The following is a 21539-nucleotide window of genomic DNA, read 5'->3' on the forward strand; positions in this document are numbered from 1 at the left end:
CTACTTTTTCCATCAGAGACCAGTCAATTTTACTCCCTTGTCAAATTGACTTTCAAGTATTTTTGGCAATTAAACACCTGAGAACAAAGTGAAAAATTGTTTTCCTTAGTCTTATAAATCTCCTTGCCTATATTAATGTGTCTGTCTCCTTTTTTTGGGAGGGGAGGTCAGGGGAGAAGATGAACTAGAGAGGAAATTGAATATATATCAAATTCAGTGGTGATTAAAACGTTAATCCCAATGAACTATGGACTTTAGCTCTAATCTCTGACAAAAGGAGATAAGCACATTTGACTTGGGTTTGCCTGTTTCCCTGCCTGTGATTTTTAGGACTGTGCAGGACCATTTGACAGATGTATAAAATGAGTTACTTTGGAGTTACTCTGAGGAATTTATGATTTTTTGCATGTGCATATAACGGTGTTTTTCTTTTCTGTTTTAGTAAATCATGTATTTGCCACAAATTTATTACCTCTACTGTAAAATTATGTATGTGCCGACATTTTAAAAACAAATTTGTGCCACGATATGTCTTGACTCCCACAGCACTAAAAAAAAAGTTAGTGTCTAGCTGCTCATCTAAACCTGAAAATCAGATATAACATTTTATTGTCCTAGATAAGAGTCTTAAAGTTTTGGCCTTGTAAGGAATATTGTATTTAACTGTGCCAAGGAAACAAGTCTTGTTACAACCAAGGTGAAAGAGAAGTTCTGTGCAAATGTTAGCGAAAATACTCAAAGAATTAGAAACAACCATTAATCCCCAAAGTAAAACAGCAGAGACAGAACTTGGAATGTTCAGCAGCAGTACAGGATGAAACATGTTACAAGGGTGCTGTAATTATACTTGAAACAACATTGTAAGCCTAGAAAACATGGTTAAGGTTTTGCTGCAAGAAAATGCTAAACAAATTGACTTCTGTAAATACTTGAACACCCAAACCACCTGTGCACAATTTCACTGTGCAATAAAGAGTTATGATTAATATACAGACTATTTATAGTCCTACTTTAGACTTCATTTGGGTTTACACATGTATGCAGTGGGTTTTGTGGTTTTTACCCCCTATGGTAGACTACTTTCAATATGCTCTTCTATATGTTATTTATTCCTATTTAAGATAGTAAGTGTAAATCCTCTAAGTTTGAGATTCTTGATTCTGAAGAAACTGCAGACAACCAAGGCAAAGGAGTAGCATCTCAGTCTACATTAAAACAAGGGGCAATTTTACGAGTACCAAAGTCTAATACAACTAATTAGACCCAACAGAAATGTAATATGGTATTAGTTCTATGCATTAAAAACCCCAACATTATAAACCCTTAAACTTCAAGGGCCATATTCACTTATACATTTTAAATGCTATGCATTGCTCTGGAAAGTAAATATACTTATGATTGTGCCTCCTTTGAACGAGCCAGTTTTGCACTTGCATCTCATTCACCTCCAATTACTCACCTGCCCATGCTGTGTGCTCTTTCCTCTTCCCTGTAATCCTCCCTCTGCGCTCACTCTCCATACACACAACTCCTCACCCTTTCTTCTTCATGGTTTCCATGCTCCAAGAATCTGACTAGTGAATTACATTAGTGAATTACAGAGCCTGATTTACTATGATCTCTAAAGCATATCTTCAAGGTGGCCTGCAACAAAAGTGCCTGAAGTATTTGAGGTCAGTGTAAAACATAATCCCTAATGCACTTCCATTGAACTACCAAGAACAGTCATGGGAATGTCACAGGCTCCAAAGGACGAAACATGCTGCAGAGTTCCTGTGAGGATGTTCCTTTTCCGTACCTGGGCAGAAAAGAAGAAAACGGTAACTCCACATTGCCACAGGGGAATTATTCAAAGGTGGTGAGCAGAGGCTTAAATCCACTTGTGGAAATTGGTGTCACAGACACCCCTCCTTGCCCTGGGGCACAGGAGCAGCCCAGACGTGGGGCTCTGCCCCTTTACAAGCATCAGGCCACTGCCCAAAGTCCACCAGAGCCTCAAGAGAAGCCCTGCAACGAATTTAAGCAAAGATTCACCTTTATTAAAGAGCATCTCTCGTACGAGGAGAGATTGTGGGAGCTGGGCCTGTTTAGTCTGGAGAAGAGAAGGCTGAGCGGGGATCTCACCCACACACATAAATTTCTCCAAGGCGGGTGTCAGAGGACGGTGCCACGCTCTTTTCGGTGGTGCCCAGCGACGGGATGAGGAGAAACGGCCATAAATTAAGACACAAGAAGCTTCACCTCAACATATGAGGAAGAACTTCTTTGCGCCGAGGGCGCTGGAACAGGGCGGGCGTGGAGTCTCCCTCCCCGGAGACATCCCAAACCCACCTGGGCGCGTTCCTGTGTCACCTGCTCCAGGTCACCCTGCCTCGGCACAGGGGGCTGGACTGGGTGATCTCCAGAGGTCCTTCCAGCCCTAAGAATCCTGTGGTTCTCCTAGTTCGTGCCGGGTGCCGGCGGACCGGGGGGGCTCTGCCCCTCAGCTGCCTCGGCGCACCCGGCAGTGTCAGGGCACCCTCCGTCCCCCGGGCCGCGCTTCCCCTCCAGCCCCGCGCTGCATTCCCCCCTTTTCCGGGTTCTCCCGGCGGCGGCGCTCCCCGGAAGCGGTAATGCCTGGCCGGTGATCCAGGAAGCGGATGAGTCTCTCCCGCCCGCCTTCCCCTCCGGAGCGGCGCTGCGGGGACGCGGGGAAGGGGGTGGGGGGAGGCGGGAGGGGGGGCGGCGGCAGCGGCACCACCGTCATCATCATCATCATCATCCCCATCATCCCCGTCCCGTCCCGTCCCGTCCCAGCCCCCCGGCGTGGTTTCCATGGCGCCGGGCGGGCGGGGGAGCCGGGGCTGACGACCCCGCCCGCTCATGGACCCCGCCGAGGAGGAGGAGGGCAGGGAGAAGCCCCCGGTGATCTACACCATGGAGAACAAGCCCATCGTGACCTGTGAGTGCTCGGGGGGAAGCAGGGGGGGCTCCGGCCGGTGCCCGTTCCGGGCCCGGGGCTGGGGGCGGCATCCCCGGGGCTGGGGGTGCGGTGGTGGCAGGTTTTGGGGGGTCTCCTGCAGCTCCGGGTGCCGCGGCCGCCACCCCCCTACAAGGGGATCTGATGGCGGGTTTTGTCTCTTCTGTGGTGTCGTCCCTCCCCCTTTTAATGACAGTGGGCAAACTTGGGGTTGTTTCTGCAGTAAATAACAAACCGGGCGTCACGCTTACAGGTGCTTTGGGGGGAGAGGTTGGAATATAGCGATAAATCTTGAACCCCAAACTTCTTGCCGGCGAGGTTTGTGCGGCTTTGCTGGCGGTAAAGAGGAGTTACGAGCGGCGAGGCATCCTCTGGGGTGATCCCACTGATGGATTCCCAGTGACATTATAATTTAATCTTTGACTACTGTTGCTTGGGTTTCATCTCTGGGGCAGTTCAGTTAGCAAACGGGATCGCGGGGTTCCAGCGATGGATTAGCTCTTTCGGATATCGGAGGCAGGTCCTGGTGCAAAACATGAGCCCCTGTGCTCTTACAGGTACAGAGGGATGCACACAAAGTTCACTTGAAACAAGCACGGGAACTAGGCTGGACATTAGGAGGCATTTCTTGTGGTCAAACACTGGAACAGGCTCCCAAGAGAGGTGGTTGATGTCCCAAGTCTGTCAGTGTCTAAAAGATATTTGGACAGTGCCCTTAACAACGTGCTGTAAGTTTTGGACAGCCCCGAAGTGGTCAGGCACTTGGACAAGATGATCCCTGTAGGTCCCTTCCAGCTGAAATAGTCCATTCTATTCTAACTATGTCTATAACACCGTTAATAAAAAAGTAACATGATCAGCACAGAGAATTCTGCTTTTTCTTTTTTAACAGTGGGTAACCAGTGGCTGTTCTTGGTCAAAAGCATCTCCATCGATAATGTAACAAGCTACGTATTTGCATGTTATCACTCGAACGCTGGGAATGCTTTATGTGCCTGTGAAATAGAAACTGTTTCACAGTTGTGTGTTGTCTTATTATGGAGTGAGCTTTTATTGGTGATTAAGGTCTTAGACCTTATTTAGAACTAGTATCCAACTGTAACCTTGTAACTGTATAGTTGTGGAACTCTGTGTATGTGTTTTCTCCAGACTATTTTATAAATGTGCCTTTTTTTTCTTAAACTTTTTGCTTTTTTCCTTTTTCTCTTTCTTTTTGATGCAGTTTATACACTGAAGTGAATAATATCTGTATTGAACCTTTTCTGCTCACCTGTTTTTGAAATCCATTTCACTTCAGATTTCAAGTCAGAAAAATGTACATATCAGAAACATCTGGAGGATATTGTTGTCTTCCTCGTTGGTCTTGTGCTGCTGTTCAGGCTGTGAGGGAATTGCCTTTTAAATTTTTTGGCTTTATGCTGTATTCAGAATTGAAGAGTCACTGTGAGTGTAGCAGGGGGAGATGATGGTGGTGCAGGTCAGTCCTTGCTGTTCCTCTATGATTTAAATAAGTAACATTTTAGTCTGTTAAAGTACAAGCAGTTAGTACTTTGAGACTGTAGTATTTCAAATTAATGCATTCAACAAAAATGACTTACTTGAAGGAAAGTTCCTCTAAGCATTATATTGCCAGTGATTTATGAAGAAGCTTGGCCTTTCAGGGGAAGAATTGAGTTGGCATTGGTTTGTTAGAAAACACATAAAAAGCCAGGATATTAGAAGCTGCTCAACAAATACAGTTTATCTTTTGTTTTGTGGTTCCAGGCAGTTGGAGCTGTCTGGAATAACTGCCCCATCCAGCAGGTGCATGTGAGGGGAAAACAGACCTGAGAGAAGATGGCTAGTTTTTTATTATATGAAGGGAGAATGAAGATTAAGTGAAGTTGCTTTTCAGAACATAAATATTTCCTTTTGCTACAAGATTTATATTAATATCTGTCAGATTAATGAGATACTGTTAATTTTTAGGGTTTGTTCTTAAGGAAGAACTGAAAGGGGAATTTTGTTTGGAATGAAACTTCTTTTCAGCACTGTGCATACCAGAGTTGGTTTGTAAACAAATGTTTTTATCTACTTGAAATAAATTTAACAGTACTCTGAAAGGAATGTTCCTTTGGTAAAGAGAGTTATGCTTTAAAATCTGTGAATTAGGCTGTATTGTAACAGCAGTTAGTTGCTATATTGGTACAATCCTGAATTCAGCACTCTATATATGTACAGGCTTTGGCCTATGGAAAAAAAAATGGCAGGTTCCACGTGTCTGGGATATTTGATGCCAATTGCAAATGCAGTTTTTGTCACTACTTCTTTCATGTTAGTACTGTAAGTTAATCTTTCTGCCCTTATCAGTTGTGTGTAGGTGATTTAGCCTTGTATTTATGGTGTTTGTATTAGAGGCAAAACTCCGTGGTTTTAACAGAGAGCTTTCAGATTCACAGGAGTCAGCTAGGCTTGAAAAACTTCTGGAGACTTTTTCTCTAGGCAAACAGACCACCGTATTTTTTAAGTGTGGAAGAAGTAGTATATTCACAGGAAGTTGCTGTGAAGTTGCTTTTTCCCCTTTTCAGAGTGTGGAAGCATCCCAGAGTATTAAATCATTCTTGTCAGTTAGGACTGAGTGCCATGCTGACTCATTTCCAAATTAATTCGAGTCAAATTTTTTATACTGTCAGTCTTGCTAGATTGTAAACCCACTGGGGAGTTTCACTGTCCAGCTGTGGTTCTGCTCTCTCTGGCACGTTACCTTGCAAACTCTCAATTCGAGTTTGTAGCAATTTATCTGCATTGCTACCAGACCTTGTGAGCTTACAAAGCATTTTGAGTCAGCTTCTAGCTTTCTCACTGCTGTAGAAGTATTATTTTTAGCATCATTAATTTTTTTTTTGTTTTATTTGCACAGGCAAGTTGAGTGTTTGCATCAGACATCTTGAACTCGAGTAGTTTCTGGGCAATGTTGTCTTGACATAATCTTTAAAACAATGCAGATTGCTTTCCTAGGAAACCCAAACAATGTTGCTTCCTTCTCACGAGGCCTATTTGAAACTTTGAGAAGGTCTTTGGAGCTTCAGTATAATGTTGTTGCATATATCAACCAAAGAACTCATCCTTATGTAGCTGATTTGCACTTAAATTATTAGCTCTGTCTATCCATATGAAGAGGAGGCTGAAGACTAAAGACAATCCTGCTAAATGAAGTAATTAATAGGTTTTTCTGAGCTTTCCTACCAAGCTGTTCTTTTGTCATTGTCTTCATGCAGTTGTGGAATATTCTTTCTCAGCTTGTAGTATCTGTTTATGTATTGTGTGTTTGCATGTTTGCTCTCACTGTCAATACACTGTGGTAGCACAAGGAAGTTTATGTATAATCTTTGGAGGAAATTGGGATGATGTTTTGCTGTCATGTGGTCCATGTTAAGAGTGTGTTGTGATACAGCAAGAGCAAAACCATCAGCAAAAGCATTGTGGGCCTGAGAACAGAAAATGTTTGCAATTATCTACAAGAGCAGCATAAGCAGAAAGGTTAATAAAAATAAGGGGTAGGGAAAGAATTTTGTGTCTTTCTGTGGTGAAAATAAATGCTAGCAGTTAAAGAATATTGTTCTGGGACTGGAAGAGCTTGATTCAGAAGTTCTTCTGTTACTAGTAGGTAGATGTAATAAAAAAATGTGCCAACAAGAAGTGGGATGTAGCCCAAGTGATTATAATGATTTGCTGCTAGTGAAACCATTTAAACAACTATATCCTATAAATGGATTTTCCCTGTTCTCAAACAGAACTCCTGTCTGCATTATAAGTCATAACTATCGTGTAGTTGATCCATTATTCTGTGCTTAAATATTTGATTACATATGTCATGAGAAGAAGCAACATATTCTTTTTAGTGATTTAGTAGTGTAGCATTAAAGTTTTGCTAAAAGGATTTTCTTCTCCTAGTGAATCAGCTATGATTTTTACATAGCAATTAAGCTGTGTTGTGTTTTGGGTTTTAGACCCCTTTTGAATATGAATTTGGGCTGGGGGGGAGAGGACCTTTAAAAGATATAAATACAAAAACCCCACCAGCCTTCCAGAACTTCAGGTAGAATGCACTTATAATAGGCTAATGAGTTAAGAAAAAAAGATTCATAGTAGGACTTTTTACCAGAGGAAAAATAAGTGGGATCAGAAAGGTTAGCTGTGACTGATATTTGGGGATAAAAAACAAACAAACCCACACCAAAGTGTAGTCTTAGCACCGAGCTCTTTTAAAGGTATTCAAAGCCTTTTATCTCAGTTGACTGGGCTTGTCATTGCTATCAAAGGCAAATATTTGTCTTCTTTAGTCATCTGACCTCAGGAGTTTTTGTTTTACACTGCCTATGTAGTTAGTGGGTTGGGATAATTTCCTCTAGAGGAAAAAAAAAATCATTGTGGGATATTCAGATACTACAGTGACAAAACCTCTAAGCATCTAAGAAGTTTGGAATCTGTTAGGAAAAAAAATGGATTATTGGGGATTTTAGGTGCTGTTAGGCAGGTATCAAACTGAAAAATGTCAATATTTTATGGTTCTTTCATATCAGACAGCTGCAAAGAGTACTGCTGGGGAGTTGTGGTAATAAGGTCATTCTGGTTTTGATCATTCCTGTACAAATTCACAGCAGAACAAGTGTCCTAGACAGGGCTAGAGGGAAGTAGGGGATGGCTGCACTGATGTGATCTACCAAAATGTCAGGGAGAAAGACAAGGAGGAAAGAGTCACAGAGTGGTTTGGGTTGGAGGAGACCTTAAAGATCATCCCATTCCAACCCCCTGCCATGGGCAGAGACACCTTCCACTACACCAGGTTGCTCCAAGCCCCATCCAACCTGGCCTTGGACACTTCCAGGGATCCAGGGGCAGCCACAGCTTCTCTGGGCAACCTGTACCAGTGCCTCACCACCCTCACAGGGAAGAATTTCTTCCTAATACCTAATCTAACCTTGCCCTCTTTCAGTTTGAAACCCCTTGTCCTGTCACTCCATGCCCTTGTCCCAAGTCCCTCTCCATCTGTCTTGGAACCCCTTTAGGCACTGAAAGGGTCTCTAAGGCCTCCCTGGAGCCTTCTCTTCTCCAGGCTGAACCACAACTCTCTCAACCTGTCTCCAGAGCAGAGGTGATCCAGCCCTTTGAGCATCTTTGTGGCCTCCTCTGGACCTGCTCCAACAGGTCCATGTGTCCTTCTTACATTGTGGGCCTCAGAGCTGGATGCAGCACTGCAGGTGGGGTCTCACCAGAGTGGAATAGAGAGGCAGAATCACCGCCTGTGAGCTGCTGGCCACACTTCCTTGGATGCAGCCCAGGACATGTGTGGCTGTCTGGGCTGCCAGGGCACATTGCCGGGTCACGTCGAGCTTCTCCTCAGGGCTCTGATCAATCCCTTCTCCGCCCATGGTTTGTGAAGTGTTTAGATAAGTGGCAAAGGCCGTGCCTTCTGAACTTTGTAACATGGCAAGAAAGGAAACAGGTTCTCTGTCCTTTCTTCTCTGTCTCCAGAAGTGTTTCTTTTTAATGTATAACGCTTGAACATCACTGTTTCAATATTAGTGTGTTAGTGTTACCACTTCACGTACAGAAGCACCCTACACTTGCCATGGCATCCCTGAAAGAAGTACTGTGTTTTTTCTGTATTTGGGGTTTGTGTGTTGACATGCAGGTGGGGAGCAGATTAGTTCAGAGATACATAGCTTAAAAGCTGAGATTGGTGCCCCACAGACTATGGGTTAACTTCCCCCCCCTTTAATCAAATATTAAAATAAAGCAATCAGAACATGTATCAGATTCATAATAGTAATATAAAATATATATAAATTTGAAATATTATAAATTTATTAAATTGAATTATAGTATTATTTATAAAATAATTTTATTAGGCAAATTTAATATAATAAAACAGAAGATGTGCGCTTCTAATTGTGTTTTAAGTGTTAAAGGAGGACACTTCAGTGTTACTCCCTAATTATCATCTCAGTTGGATATTTAGGTCTTATTTAAGTCTGTTGATTCTAAAAGAAGAAACCCCTTCTTTAGAAGGGTGCTTGATTTTAGTTATGATAGTATGCCAGAGTTATTTCTCTTTCCCATAAATGCACATCCTTCCTTTTCCTTTTTGGTTGTATCTGATTGTCACTTACACTCTGGCTGGGGGCAGCTTTCCCCCATTACTGACAGTCATAGAATGGTTTGGGTTAGGTCTCACATCCACTGAAATGAATTTGCTGTGATACAGTTGAGTTGTCATATGGGGTTTTTTTTCCTTCTTTTTCCAACCTCCTCCCCCCCAGCTAAAACAACCTTCCCCCCTGCTCCCTAGAAAACCCAACAAAGAAACCTACAGCAAAATCTTTGAAGCAATTCTCAGACTTTTGTGCAGGCTTTTGGGGTTTGCTGTAAATTCGAATTCCAGGGTTACTTGTGGTTTTGGAGTGTTTTATTCATAATTCATAGAATTCAGTCAAATACAAGTCCTTGCTACTTACTAATCCTGATGTTGGTCCCGTGTCAGTGCTGTGTTAGTGTTGCCTGCTGATAACTTCATTTTTAGTGTTCTTGACTTGAGCAGCTCAAACATGCTGATTACAGTAGATAGCAGGTCTAGTTGAGCAGAACCTGAAATGTTACAGCCCTTTGGGTGTTGATAATATGTGGTAGCGGCGTTTGCTTTGTGTTCAAAAGACAGACAATGTGTTTTGCATTGAAGGTCTGTTCTCTTTTTTCTTCTAATCCTAGAGGACAGCCTTTGCCTTGATCATAAAACACATTCTTATGTGTATTTTATATGCCTTCAAACCCAACACACAAGGAAAAATTGACTGGTTTTAAAATGAATATCCCTTTCTTAAGCTGATAATGTGACGTGGCTGTCTGGAATAGCACAGTGCTTAAACATAATCCTTTAGTAGTTCCTCTGTATTCTGGAGTAGTCCTTTTTATTTAAGATGTTGAATTGTGGCGTTTTCTGTGGCATACATTGAATTTTTAGGTGCAGTACAGACAGAATGCTTTATTATGCTCCAGAGGGTAAAAAACGTGGTTTGTTCTTTCCATCAGGCTCGAGGCTTCAGGGGCTCTCGTTTTGATGTGGTCATCAAACTGTTGCTAAATCACTAAGCCGTGTTTCACTTTCTGTGGGCAGTAATGAGTTGCAAATCAATAGGCTGTTCTCCATGGCCTTGCTCATAGAGGTGTAACTTGGTATAAAACAGCATTAACAATCTGACTTAACACTTGTTTCAGTATCCATTTTAGGCATTTGTTTGTAGTCTTAAATAATACTGGGTGAGGTACACTTAATTCAGACAGGATGGAGGTGAAGAGTCAAGAAAAGTACTCTCTAGAGACAAGGCTAAAGCATGAATAGTTGAGTGGTGGTTTTTTTGTTTTTATTTGGCTTTTTAGCTAGTATATGAAATTGTATTGTTGAATAATAGTTAATGTGGTCAGACATCAGAAGAGCTGGTTTTGGTTGTTCTAGCATTTAATCAGACTTGTAAATTTCATATTTTTTTTTACTTTGCTGTGTGGTGATAGAATTATGCTAATGCAGGCAATCAAAAGAATATATATGAGAAAATTGAGAAAAGGTGAGTGGACTAGGAAAGGATTTCCAAGATAAACTAAAGCATGTAAAGTACTGTGGAGGTAATGCCTGGCTGTGTGCCTGGAGGTGGGATTGTGTGGTGGGAGGGAGAAAAAAGGATTTCAGGTACTTCTCCAGCTGTAGCATCCAGTTCCACAGGAAGATGAGAAGATAATCTTCCTGTTCTATGTTCTGTACAATGGCACATGATTGTGGAAAGGAAACAGGTGGAAAACTACCAGGAAATAGCAGAATTGCCTATATGGCTGTTAAATTCTTAATTGGAAAATGTAGCTCTTCAGCTCAGGAAATAAAGGATTTTTCAGGAATTAAATTGCAGCCTGGTAGAGGAGGATGTTGCTGGCCAGAGATGAGGCAATAAGGAGGAAGTACAGCGAAGGGAACATGCACATGAGAGATTTAGTAAACAGTGCCATTAAACATCCTCATTCTCCCAGATTCAGAGAGGGCATGTGACACATCAGGTTTTAGAACTAAGAGCAAGTGGAGTGGCAAATGTGTTTTTGACCTGACATGCTTCTCATTTGGATGTGTGTCTTTGCCAGACATCCAATGCCATGTCTTCTATATAAGTATCATAAAGACTCCTTGGGTACAGTCAACTGGTCAGTTTGGATTCAAACACGTGTGACAGAATACCTTGTTCCAGAGTTTACCATTATATATAGTTTGCCATCTCTTTGCCAAAGGTGCTGATAACCATCAGAAGTTGGAAAGACATACTTTAAGCCTGTCTTTTCCTTGTCACATCCTTCCTATACCCAAAGGAAAGCAACAGAATTTAAGAATTGTTAGGAATAGGCTGCTGATAATATGTTCTTTTCATATGGTAGACATTACATTTTGTTTTGACTCGTGTGTACAAGTAGCTGCTGCAGGGGTGGTGTCTTCAATGTAGTTGTTTGGAGTGATTTAAGCCTAACCACAGATCTGTGTGTCAGTGTAGGGCCAGACCTCACACTTCTGAGGCCTCAAGAACAGCCTGGTGGTCAGGGAGGTTTTTTTGTATTGACAGCAGCCCCAGAATAATGAGGAGAGAGGGATCAAATCCAGTAAAGCACTGAACATGTGCTAAAGCCAATTTTCTCAGGGTAGGTGCAGCTACAGGAGGGATGTGAGCCACTGTCTAAGCAGCCTTCTAGTATGGGAAGGTTAAATTCTTGAAGATTTTTAATTATACTTTTTTTTTTTTAGCCAATGACTCTGGCTGAGGAGCTGCTTGTTTAGTTTTTGGAGTTGGACCAGCTGTATATATGAATGATACCCTCTTTGGTATATGGATTATGTAGCTCTGTGGAAAATCACAATAGGAGGTTTATAACAGTGTATGTATCATGTGCCTGGTAAAAGTGTTGTATTAGGTCATGAGAGCATGTGATTTTAAAAAATCTAGTTCAGTGCTGGACTCCAGTTTCCACGTAGCAGACAAAATTACATGTTTTTTATTGAAACAGCAAAGCATTAGGAGTATAACATACTCATATATATTCTATAATTTGCACGTGCTAATAGATTAATGCCTTTCACTTTCAGGTGCTGGAGATCAGAATTTATTTACTTCCTTGTATCCTACACTTTCTCAGCAGCTTCCTAGAGAACCCATGGAATGGAGGAGGTAAACTTAAGGTTTTTTCTGTGATACTGTTTCAGTGTGTGTTTTTCAACTTGAGTAGGAGTGTATTTGTTGTGTTCTGAGAAACTGTTACCATAAATTGAGTTGAATAGAGCAAGTGACTTGAAGAAATTGGAAAAATTAGATAATCAGTGTTATGCACTTCAGGATGATCATTCAAACCCTTTAACTTCACCAAAAGAAAAATGATAGTAATACTGTGTTTCTCTTCTTGTTTTTGTGGTTTGTGGGTTTGTCTTGGTGGGCTTTGATGTACTTTGTCAGCTGTATTCTGGAAGTGACATGCTGTCTTCTTCAGGAGAATATAGGTAGAACTTGTGTGGAATTAGATATACTTTCCTTCAGGAAGTTTGGTATGGCACAGTGTTTTGTGACTGGAAAAAATACTTGGGGAATTTTCTTATTTAGTATTTTCTACTTGTCCTAAAGACACAGAAAATCTCTTACTGAAAACTGGAGAGCTTCTAGCTCCTGTTCTTCCAAAAGCAGCCTCTATCACATTCTAAGTGATACCAAATTTTAGTTAACTCTATACAAACTGCAGTAAGCGTGGTTTGTGACTTTCCAATACCAGAGTAATTCAGTTTATTTCTCCTCCCCAAAATACATGTTCATTTTTGTATTCTGCTGTGTGTGTCTCGTCCACTAATATCAGTTTTCAAACTTTGTAGGTCTTATGGCCGTGCTCCGAAGATGATTCATCTAGAATCCAACTTTGTTCAGTTTAAAGAGGAGCTATTACCCAAAGAGGGGAATAAGGCCCTTTTGACTTTCCCCTTTCTTCATATTTATTGGACAGAATGTTGTGTAAGTATCAGGAAAACATGGTGAAAAACCGAGGACTCAAGATTTAAAAGTGCAATTATTCAAATAAGCATGAAAATCAAATGACAATAGCAGACAGCACAAGCAGAAAGTCAAAACAATTGTCTGCATTGCATAAGCCTACATACCTAATAATATTGGAAACAAAACTTAGTCAGCTTGAGTAGTTTTTGCCATAAGCAGTATTTCTTTGTAATGTTACTTGACACTTAAGAGGACAGGCATTTGAATAACCTGTTTTCAGTATTTTGTCATAAAAAAACCCAGGATCTAAGAGTGTGCTGCTGCAGTAGCACAGTGCACTTGTTTCATAATACAGAAATGTGGCCAGAGCAGTTCAGTTATGATCTGTTCGTGCACTGAAATGTAAAGATATGTATTTTTTCTTTAGTTCCATCTTGTATATGTGTCAGGTATTAGCACATGTCAGCAATCTAAACTGGGCAAGATTTGGAATGTCTTAATCCTATTTATCTACAGTTCACTGGTTTTTGGTTTGCTTCTGTTAGGAATTAATTATCCAGTTGAAGGACACAGGTGACATCTGATGAAAAATCAAAAAGTACCCAGAACAGCCTTAAGAATTACCTGAATTTATCTGTATAAAACCAACCGAGAAACCAAAAAAATGCCAAATGATGCCAAGTGGTTTCTTCTGATTATTTTCATGCAAAAGCTTTTAAACAGGTTAAGATTTGAGCAGTGCAGAAGGTGCAAAAACTTATGTTACCGTGTGAGAAAAAAACAGTTTAGCTTTGTAATTTCAAACATGGTTTTTGTTGTAGAGTTCAAGAATGTGTAAAATAAAATTTAAATTATGTTTAAAAATCTTAATTTCAGTAATCTACAGATTGATAATATACCAAATACTAAGTTGTATTTACTGTTAGTCAAAATACTGGAAATAAATTAAATTCAAAGACCAAAACTTCACTATGCTTTACTTCATTTGATTTCTTACAGTAAGTGAACTTACTGTCACTAATTCTGCTTCTGTTTGCCTTCTTGTGGAACAAAACCTGCCTTTTGAAATTGTTCAGAGTGTGTGTTTAATTTGATGATTCACCACTTCTCATCCCAGGACACGGAAGTGTACAAAACTACAGTCAAGGATGACATCACCAAGTGGCAGAACGTTCTCAAAGCTCACAGCTCAGTGGACTGGCTCATTGTGGTGGTTGAGAGTGATGCCAAGAAAAAGAACAAAACAAACATCCTTCCTCGAACCTCCATAGTAGATAAAATAAGAAATGACTTCTGTAACAAACAAAGTGACAGGTAAGCATTCTTTTGCTTGCAAACGTCTTAACCTTTAGACTAATGTGCTGATTTAAAAACTTGACTCCCTATGTCAGAGATTCCTTGCTCCTTTAAAGTCTTGATGTCCAGCATTCAGACTGTAAGATCTGTGCTTTGAAGGAGACTGACACAAAGAATAAAGGGAGAAGTTTATTTTCAGTTCTTCCTGGGTTCGTGCTGGCTTCGAAATGTGTTTCAATAAGATTTCAAGTGTCTCCTCCTGGCTAAGAGAGGTTTAAGGAGAACACTGTGATCGTAATCAGTTTTTAGACCTTCAGGGTTTTTTGCTTGCTTAGGTGGTTGCAAAAATGTTACCAGGGTTACAGGTAGTGGGAGTGAGGTGAGTAGGGAATATGAAGCAAATAGGGCTTATTTTTTGACATTGTACTTTCTGCCGTTCACTCAATCACTTTTCCACTCTCAGATAATTGACTTAAGGCCAGTTTCTTCAGCTGTTTTTATTCTAAGGAAAATGATAATGAATATATGAAACTGTGCTTTCACTAAAGCCAACAAAATACACAAGTCTTATTTTGAAGCCAACTTTACTGTCTTCCTTATTCTGAAATGTTGCACTGAATCTATTATGAATTACCTGGTTTTTTTCTTTTAACCGTAAGAATTGACTTTAAACAGGGGATTTTCCCCCTCAGAAGGAATGACAAGGAACACATTTGAAGTTGAAAAAGAGTAGGTGGAAGCACTCTTTGTACCTTGGTGTGAGCTGACAGTGACTGGAGGTCAGCAGGTTACGACACAACTGTACATTGGCATCATTTTTACCTTAGCAGTGTTTGGTATATTATAGGGTTACAGGGGAAAATGGTTTGAACAACTTTGATTCAGTTTGCTTTTGGCTTCTAACTGATTAATTGGCTTGGTTTAATAATTCTGCTGTACAATTCTCTAACCAGAAATAGTGCTTTACTTGGATGGGAGATGTTCTGCCTTTGGAGATGCTGTTAGTTTTTTGAATGTTACTAAATTGTGATGGAAAAACTGCAGAAAGAAAACGCTCTAAAAAAGGATGATTTATTTGTGAATTAATGGTGTCTGTTTGTTTCCTGAGAAAAGCAGTGGAAGTTTTAGCACATAGGATGTGTCAAAACAAATTGAGACACTGCAAGAATATATTATGGGTGATTATTTTTAGTGACTTAGGAAAGGCTGACTGTATGTGATCTAATGGATCTTTGATTTGTACTTTGCATAATCCTTACCAGGAGTAACTATAATTACTGTTCTGCTGATTTGTATTGCTAAGAAGACTTTTTTTTCCATGACAGCTACAGCATTACTTACATGACTTATGTTTAAGTAATTGGAATAATGTATCCATTATTTGCTTCAAAAAAAGTAAAGCTTTAGAATATTCATTTTGTGGAAAATATTTAAGTCTTCTCCTAAACTATATCACAGACTTAAACATGCATGGAAAAGTTTTTAAAAAGCTACCAAACCCCAACCAGGAAAAAAAAAGGCCAAACCCACCTCCAAACAATCAAACATAACCTTCAAATTGTTTTTTTCCTCTCATTAGTATGGAATAAAAAGCTAAGTTTTGTTCTCTCTGAAATTGTCAGGTATGCACAATATTCAACTGTGCATTTATATGTGAATTGTGTGGTTTTTTCCTTCTCAAAAATAATGTTTATCAGTCTCTTTACAGATTCGTGGTACCTTCTGACCTGGCATTTACATGTGAATTTTGTGTTTTCCTCCTCAAAAATCATTTTTATCAATCTCCTTGCAGATGTGTGGTACTTTCTGACCCTTTGAAAGACTCTTCCCGTTCTCAGGAATCTTGGAATGCCTTCCTGACCAAACTCAGGACGTTGCTTCTCATGTCTTTTACCAAAAACTTAGGCAAGTTTGAAGATGACATGAGAACTTTGAGAGAGAAAAGGACTGAGCCAGGGTGGAGCTTCTGCGAGTATTTCATGGTCCAGGTAAGAGTCTCTTGTTACTGAAGAAAAATACTCGAGTTGTAGTTTTAATAATGGTGCTTTTTTTTGTTGTACCAGTACTTTTAATGTTCTGATCATTCTTTGAGGGCTGGGGCAGGAAATAGGAAGACTGGTTTCAAAGCATTTTTAGATCCTGTCTGCAGCAGGTCTGTGTTATGTTGTAATACATTTAATACAGTAATACAGTTTCCTGCTGTTAAAGAAGCAGAATCTTTTCAAGCTTGTCAAAACTGAAGCAAACAAATGGAATCTAGAAAGTGATTTAGTAATTGCTCTTGCATTTTGGGTGAATAGTCCATTACTGTGCCTGTGAAAAGAATGTTTAGAATACAGTGTCTATTTTGAATAATCCACATAGATAATGCCTTGAATTCCTTTAATATAACTTCCTTTAATACTCCTTAAATATAACTTCATTTCAGCTGGTTTAGAGAAAAACAAGAAACTCTTGCTCAATGAAAGTAAAAATTTTGATTCCTTTGGACTTTTCTGGTCTCTGTGCAGCGCAGTTCCACCTCATCTTCACATCTCCTTTGACTGCATGTGCTGCCTCTTGCATAGGATATATCTAATTTTCAGACTTCTTCTACTTACCAGTTAGGCTCTGTGTACAAGGAAACCTTTTATGGTACACTGCAATTGTTGCCTCCACAGTGTAAATGGAGAGGAAAAATTAGTACTATTATGGGAGATGACTCTTCAGTATTTATTTATTTTTTTATTTTTAAATTCAGACTTTAATAGATGTATGAGCAATATCTTGTAGTGAATCAGGATCTGGATACACATCAGAATTTACTGGCATAGCTTTGTGACTTTATCTCCTTTTGTGAATCTCCCTATTTTAGGAAGAAATGGTGCATCTACTCCAATGGCAGGTGTTCCTATATGTTTGAATACTGGAAGGGAAAGAATGTTATTAAAAATAGTTCCCAGAGCTCTGTGGATGGGGACAGGCTGTAATTCCAGTGTGAACAATATCAGTAACATGTTCCTTGTATTGCTTGTGTGTCAAAAGGAAGAACTGGCCTTTGTCTTTGAGATGCTGCAGCAATTTGAGGATGCACTAGTGCAGTATGATGAACTGGATGCCTTGTTTTCCCAATATGTTGTCAACTTTGGGGCTGGTGGTAAGTGTCTTAAAATGTGAAATAACTGTTAAGTGGATCAGTGTGTTTGCTCTGCTGAGCATCCCAGTGCTTTTGGTACCACATGTGTTTGTGCCAGTCAGGGAGAGGATGCACTGGGCAGTTTGTGCTCTTGTTTTATGCTGTGTTTTTTGCAAACTCGTGTGTTTGTCAGTTATAGTCTTAACTAATGTTTTGTTTCTCATCTCTGAGGCTCAGAAGCAGTTTGTAATGAAAACCTGCATTTTGCTCTTACGGGGTGATTGTTACAACCAGAGCCCTGAACTCTGTAATTACCCAGGTATTGATCTGTCTGAGATGCAGCTGCTGTTTTCACAGCTCACTGCTAAATTTTTCAGTAAAGAGCTTCCTGGAGAAATGCATTCAGTGTTGCCTCAAATTACACGAGATGTTTGGTAATCACTACAAAACTGAACAGAAGTAAGTGCTTAATCTGCACTACAGAAGATTTAACTTCCTCTTCAAGAAAAATTACTGTGCAAGGAGTATCAAATAACTTTAAGCCGCCTTAATGAGCTAAAGCACATGTTGTTATATAACAGCTTTAATGGGGTATGTGTTATGAATCTGGTAAAAATATAGTGCAGGAGTAATTGCAGTGAAATATATTTGTGCTGACTGAACCCAATGCAATACCTGAACTGGGGGCACATCTATCCATGACAGCTCAGTAAGAAATACTTAAGTAGATAAAGCTTGTTTGTTTTGAGCTTCAGATAGGCTCAATTGCTGAGAAATAAATTATGAACTGATTGTCACTATACTAATAATAAATATGCAATTAAGACAAAATGCCTGTGGGGTTTGAATGTTCTGAGATTCAGTTATCTTACCTAGCTTTGGAAGTTCTGCTGGTTTTTTTGTTTTGTTCTTGAAGTTATTAATTCATTTATCTGTATGATCAACTTGGGAAGGACTAAGCCGGCTCACAAATTCTGGAGGGAGGATGAAGAGGCTTATGATAGAAAGCAGTGGTTGATTCTTGGATATTAACTTTATTTACTTAGATGGTGCAAACTGGCTGACGTTTTTTTGCCAGCCAGTGAGGAGCTGGAATGGTTTAATTCTGCGAAAACCAATAGACATGGAGAAGAGAGAGCTAATTCAGAATCAAGAAGCTACTCTGCTGGACTTGCGTAGTTACCTGTTTTCCCGTCAGTGCACGTTGTTAATCTTCCTGCAGAGGCCATGGGAGGTTTCCCAGCGAGCACTGGAGCTTCTTCACAACTGCGTGCAAGAACTCAAGCTGCTAGAAGTGAGTCAGTGTGATATATTCCATTCTGTGAATGATTTTATCCAGCGACGATCTAACAAGGTGTTTGAAGTTTAGATGCCAGTGATCAGAGTACAATAAGCACTGGCTGTGAGTTATCAAAATGATGCTGTAATGACAGATCGTGCTGCTGTTGGTTGTTTCGTCTTTGGCAAGAAACCTGGAGACATATCTGAAAAACCAAACCTGTATTTAGTTTAAGTATTTTAGTCTTCAGCTAGGAAGTTGACTGTTTACCAATTAGGTAATTTATCTGCTCCTTTCATGGATTTACTACCACTATGTTGAAATACAGTTCCCATCATTTAAATCTATAGCAGTGTTGTATTGAAGGAAATGAGGCAAAGTGGTTAATATATTGTTATGCAGGCTAGTATAAAAGAGAAGTTTTGAACTACAAACAGTATCTACAAAGGGGCTTCTTTGCATAGCTACTGCCATCCAGCCTTTTCTGGTTCTTATTTTGTGATTCCTTTTGGTGCCCAGTAATGCTCTTCAGTATTTTACCTGTGTCTCTGGCCAGCTCATCCAGTGACAGAAGAAGAACAAGGGACAGCACTCAAAGCTTGTTGCCCTATCTCTTGCCTCCAGACTTTACCTCTCTTCCCCTCATACTTTAGTTTCTGATGGTATTTTTAAATCCTCTTAAAGATGCTCTGTTAGGGTGGTTGTACACTGGTCACCCTTCCATGTGTGACCACAGGTGTCTATGAATTGAAATAGATCTTTAAGAACAGTGTAGTTTGCATGAGATTATTTCTGGATATCACCTTGTGACTCATCCATGTCCTTCATCCCATGGGTGCTCTGTTAGTTTTTTTCTGTACCATTATAACAACTGCTAACTCTTGCCTGTCTGACACTGTGGTGGTGAGTTCCATCTGTTCACCTGCACTTAAAAACTGCAAACCTATTTCAGATGCATTGCTGACATCATCGTGTATTGTAAAACTAGTGTGTAACTCCCACAGATGTTGTTTCGTGTGTGCATTTTGTGGCTGTTTTTTTTTTCTTTCCAAAATAAGTCCATGCAACCTTCTAAATCTCGGAATGTACTTCCTACAGTTCCCCCTTTTGCTCTACCCCAAATCTGTCCTGTGCCCTCAGTGTTTGGGGCTTTTCTCTGCATTGTCTCTTATTTCAGCTGTTTTGTCGTGCTGTAGTGATCCAAATTGAGTGCAGGTGTTGAGGGCATGAGACAGTGACACTTATTTGTGCACAGCATGTAGTTATCCCTGTTGGGATCCCTTTTCTTAGTATGGGCAAATCCCTTACCATGGCTTGGCACCACAGAACACACAGCAGAAATCTAAACTTCTCTGTTCTTATTGTCTTTAATCTTCCTTAAAATTCTTTCAGAATTCAGATCTTTATTATTTTTTCAAATGCATTCTGCTTGTACTTTGAACTTTCCTATCACATTAGTCACCTAGTTTATTATTCATTTCAAGACTTCCATAGTCTTTCTAAAAGGAATATTTTTGCATTATTTATGAACAGGACTTTGAGACACCATTATTGGGATTATATTCTAGATCTTCAGTTATGCTCAGTTTTATCTTGATTCTTGAAAATATTCTAGTGTCACTCTCCTGTCTTTCTCTTTTTGTATGTGTTTCTTTGTTTATTTGTTTGTTTTCACCTCCATTCTTTACTTAGTTGTCCATCATAGATGTCTTATCCTTTGATGAATAAACTTACTGTTGTGAAAGAAACTTAAACTAATTTGTTTTTTCAGGTTTTTTAACTCTTAGTATGCTTTTATTTCAGTCTCAGTTAGAACTGATGTCTCCTTAAAAAAGTAGTAGTCTATTTAGAGAACTTTTTCCTAACTCTGTTTTCCTTAGGCTTAGTTTTCAAACTTGGAATAAGTACTGGTACCTATTAGTCTTCCTTTCCTTCTCTTTCATGTTGATAAATGTATCAAATCTAGTTAATATAATCACTGTTTAGTTGCTTAGCTGTCCTTGTTTCATGAACTGATAGATATAAATTATTCAGGAGGCACTGAGAGTTGGCCTGTGCTTTGTGTGTTCTTAGAGTTAAGCTCTTCCAAAAGGTTCTGCTGTGTAGCATCAAGAAAAGCATTTTGCTGAAGTATTTTCTCATCTGACTAATGTTTATTTCCCAGTTAATTTTATCTGTTTGTCTTCAGGTCTCGGTTCCTCCCGGAGCTCTGGATTGTTGGGTGTTTTTGAGTTGCTTGGAAGTCCTACAGAGGATAGAAGGCTGCTGTGATAGGGCTCAGATAGATGCAAATGTTTCCCACACAGTTGGCTTATGGAGCTATGCCACTGAGAAGGTGAGCAAACAGCGTGTTGGGGCAGTGGTATTACAGTGTTGAAGTAGAAAATTTGTTTGCATGGAAGAGATTTTGCACTTCTTATTGAGGAATTTATTATGAGGTTCTGTGTGTTGTCTTGAGTCTAGTCCAGGTGAGACACTCAGTTTTATATCGACTTTTTCCACTGTCAGGTGAGGCCTGGGACTAACAAGTGTCTGTTTTCCTCTTTTTCTGTCCTCCCCTTCCTCACCACGAGTTTGATAATTAATTACTAGTTTGATTAAACTCCATAAGGAGTTCAGTCCATGTTGACTGAGAGAAAGAGCGTGTGAATTTCAGTTACAGCAGGAAAAGCTGCCCTGGTTTGGATGCATTTACCATTATAAATAGAGATTCCACCAATCTGTTTACACAGTACATTATTTCTGCAGTATGTTAGAACAGTAGTAATAGACCCCCAACTTCACTGAAGGTGTTACCCTTGTCAGCTTGTGAAAGAGGCAAATAATTTCCAATTTTTCAGTTACCACCTC

General features: G+C 39.9%; 1 protein-coding gene across 1 annotated transcript in view; it reads left to right on the forward strand.

Annotated features, from left to right (window-relative positions):
- Positions 1 to 2640: 2640 nt before the first annotated feature.
- TRAPPC10 (trafficking protein particle complex 10) overlaps positions 2641 to 21539 on the forward strand; it is a 42271-nt gene continuing 23372 nt past the window's right edge. The window contains exons 1-8 of the mRNA XM_032679191.1: positions 2641 to 2941; positions 12111 to 12192; positions 12882 to 13017; positions 14117 to 14313; positions 16088 to 16283; positions 17320 to 17431; positions 18457 to 18704; positions 20878 to 21024. Of these exons, the coding sequence (XP_032535082.1) occupies positions 2863 to 2941; positions 12111 to 12192; positions 12882 to 13017; positions 14117 to 14313; positions 16088 to 16283; positions 17320 to 17431; positions 18457 to 18704; positions 20878 to 21024 (1197 nt within the window). The 5' untranslated portion in view covers positions 2641 to 2862. The remainder of the gene's footprint in view (positions 2942 to 12110; positions 12193 to 12881; positions 13018 to 14116; positions 14314 to 16087; positions 16284 to 17319; positions 17432 to 18456; positions 18705 to 20877; positions 21025 to 21539) is intronic.

The sequence above is a fragment of the Chiroxiphia lanceolata genome, chromosome 2 (genome assembly GCF_009829145.1).
Source record: "Chiroxiphia lanceolata isolate bChiLan1 chromosome 2, bChiLan1.pri, whole genome shotgun sequence".
NCBI classification, from domain to species: domain Eukaryota; kingdom Metazoa; phylum Chordata; class Aves; order Passeriformes; family Pipridae; genus Chiroxiphia; species Chiroxiphia lanceolata.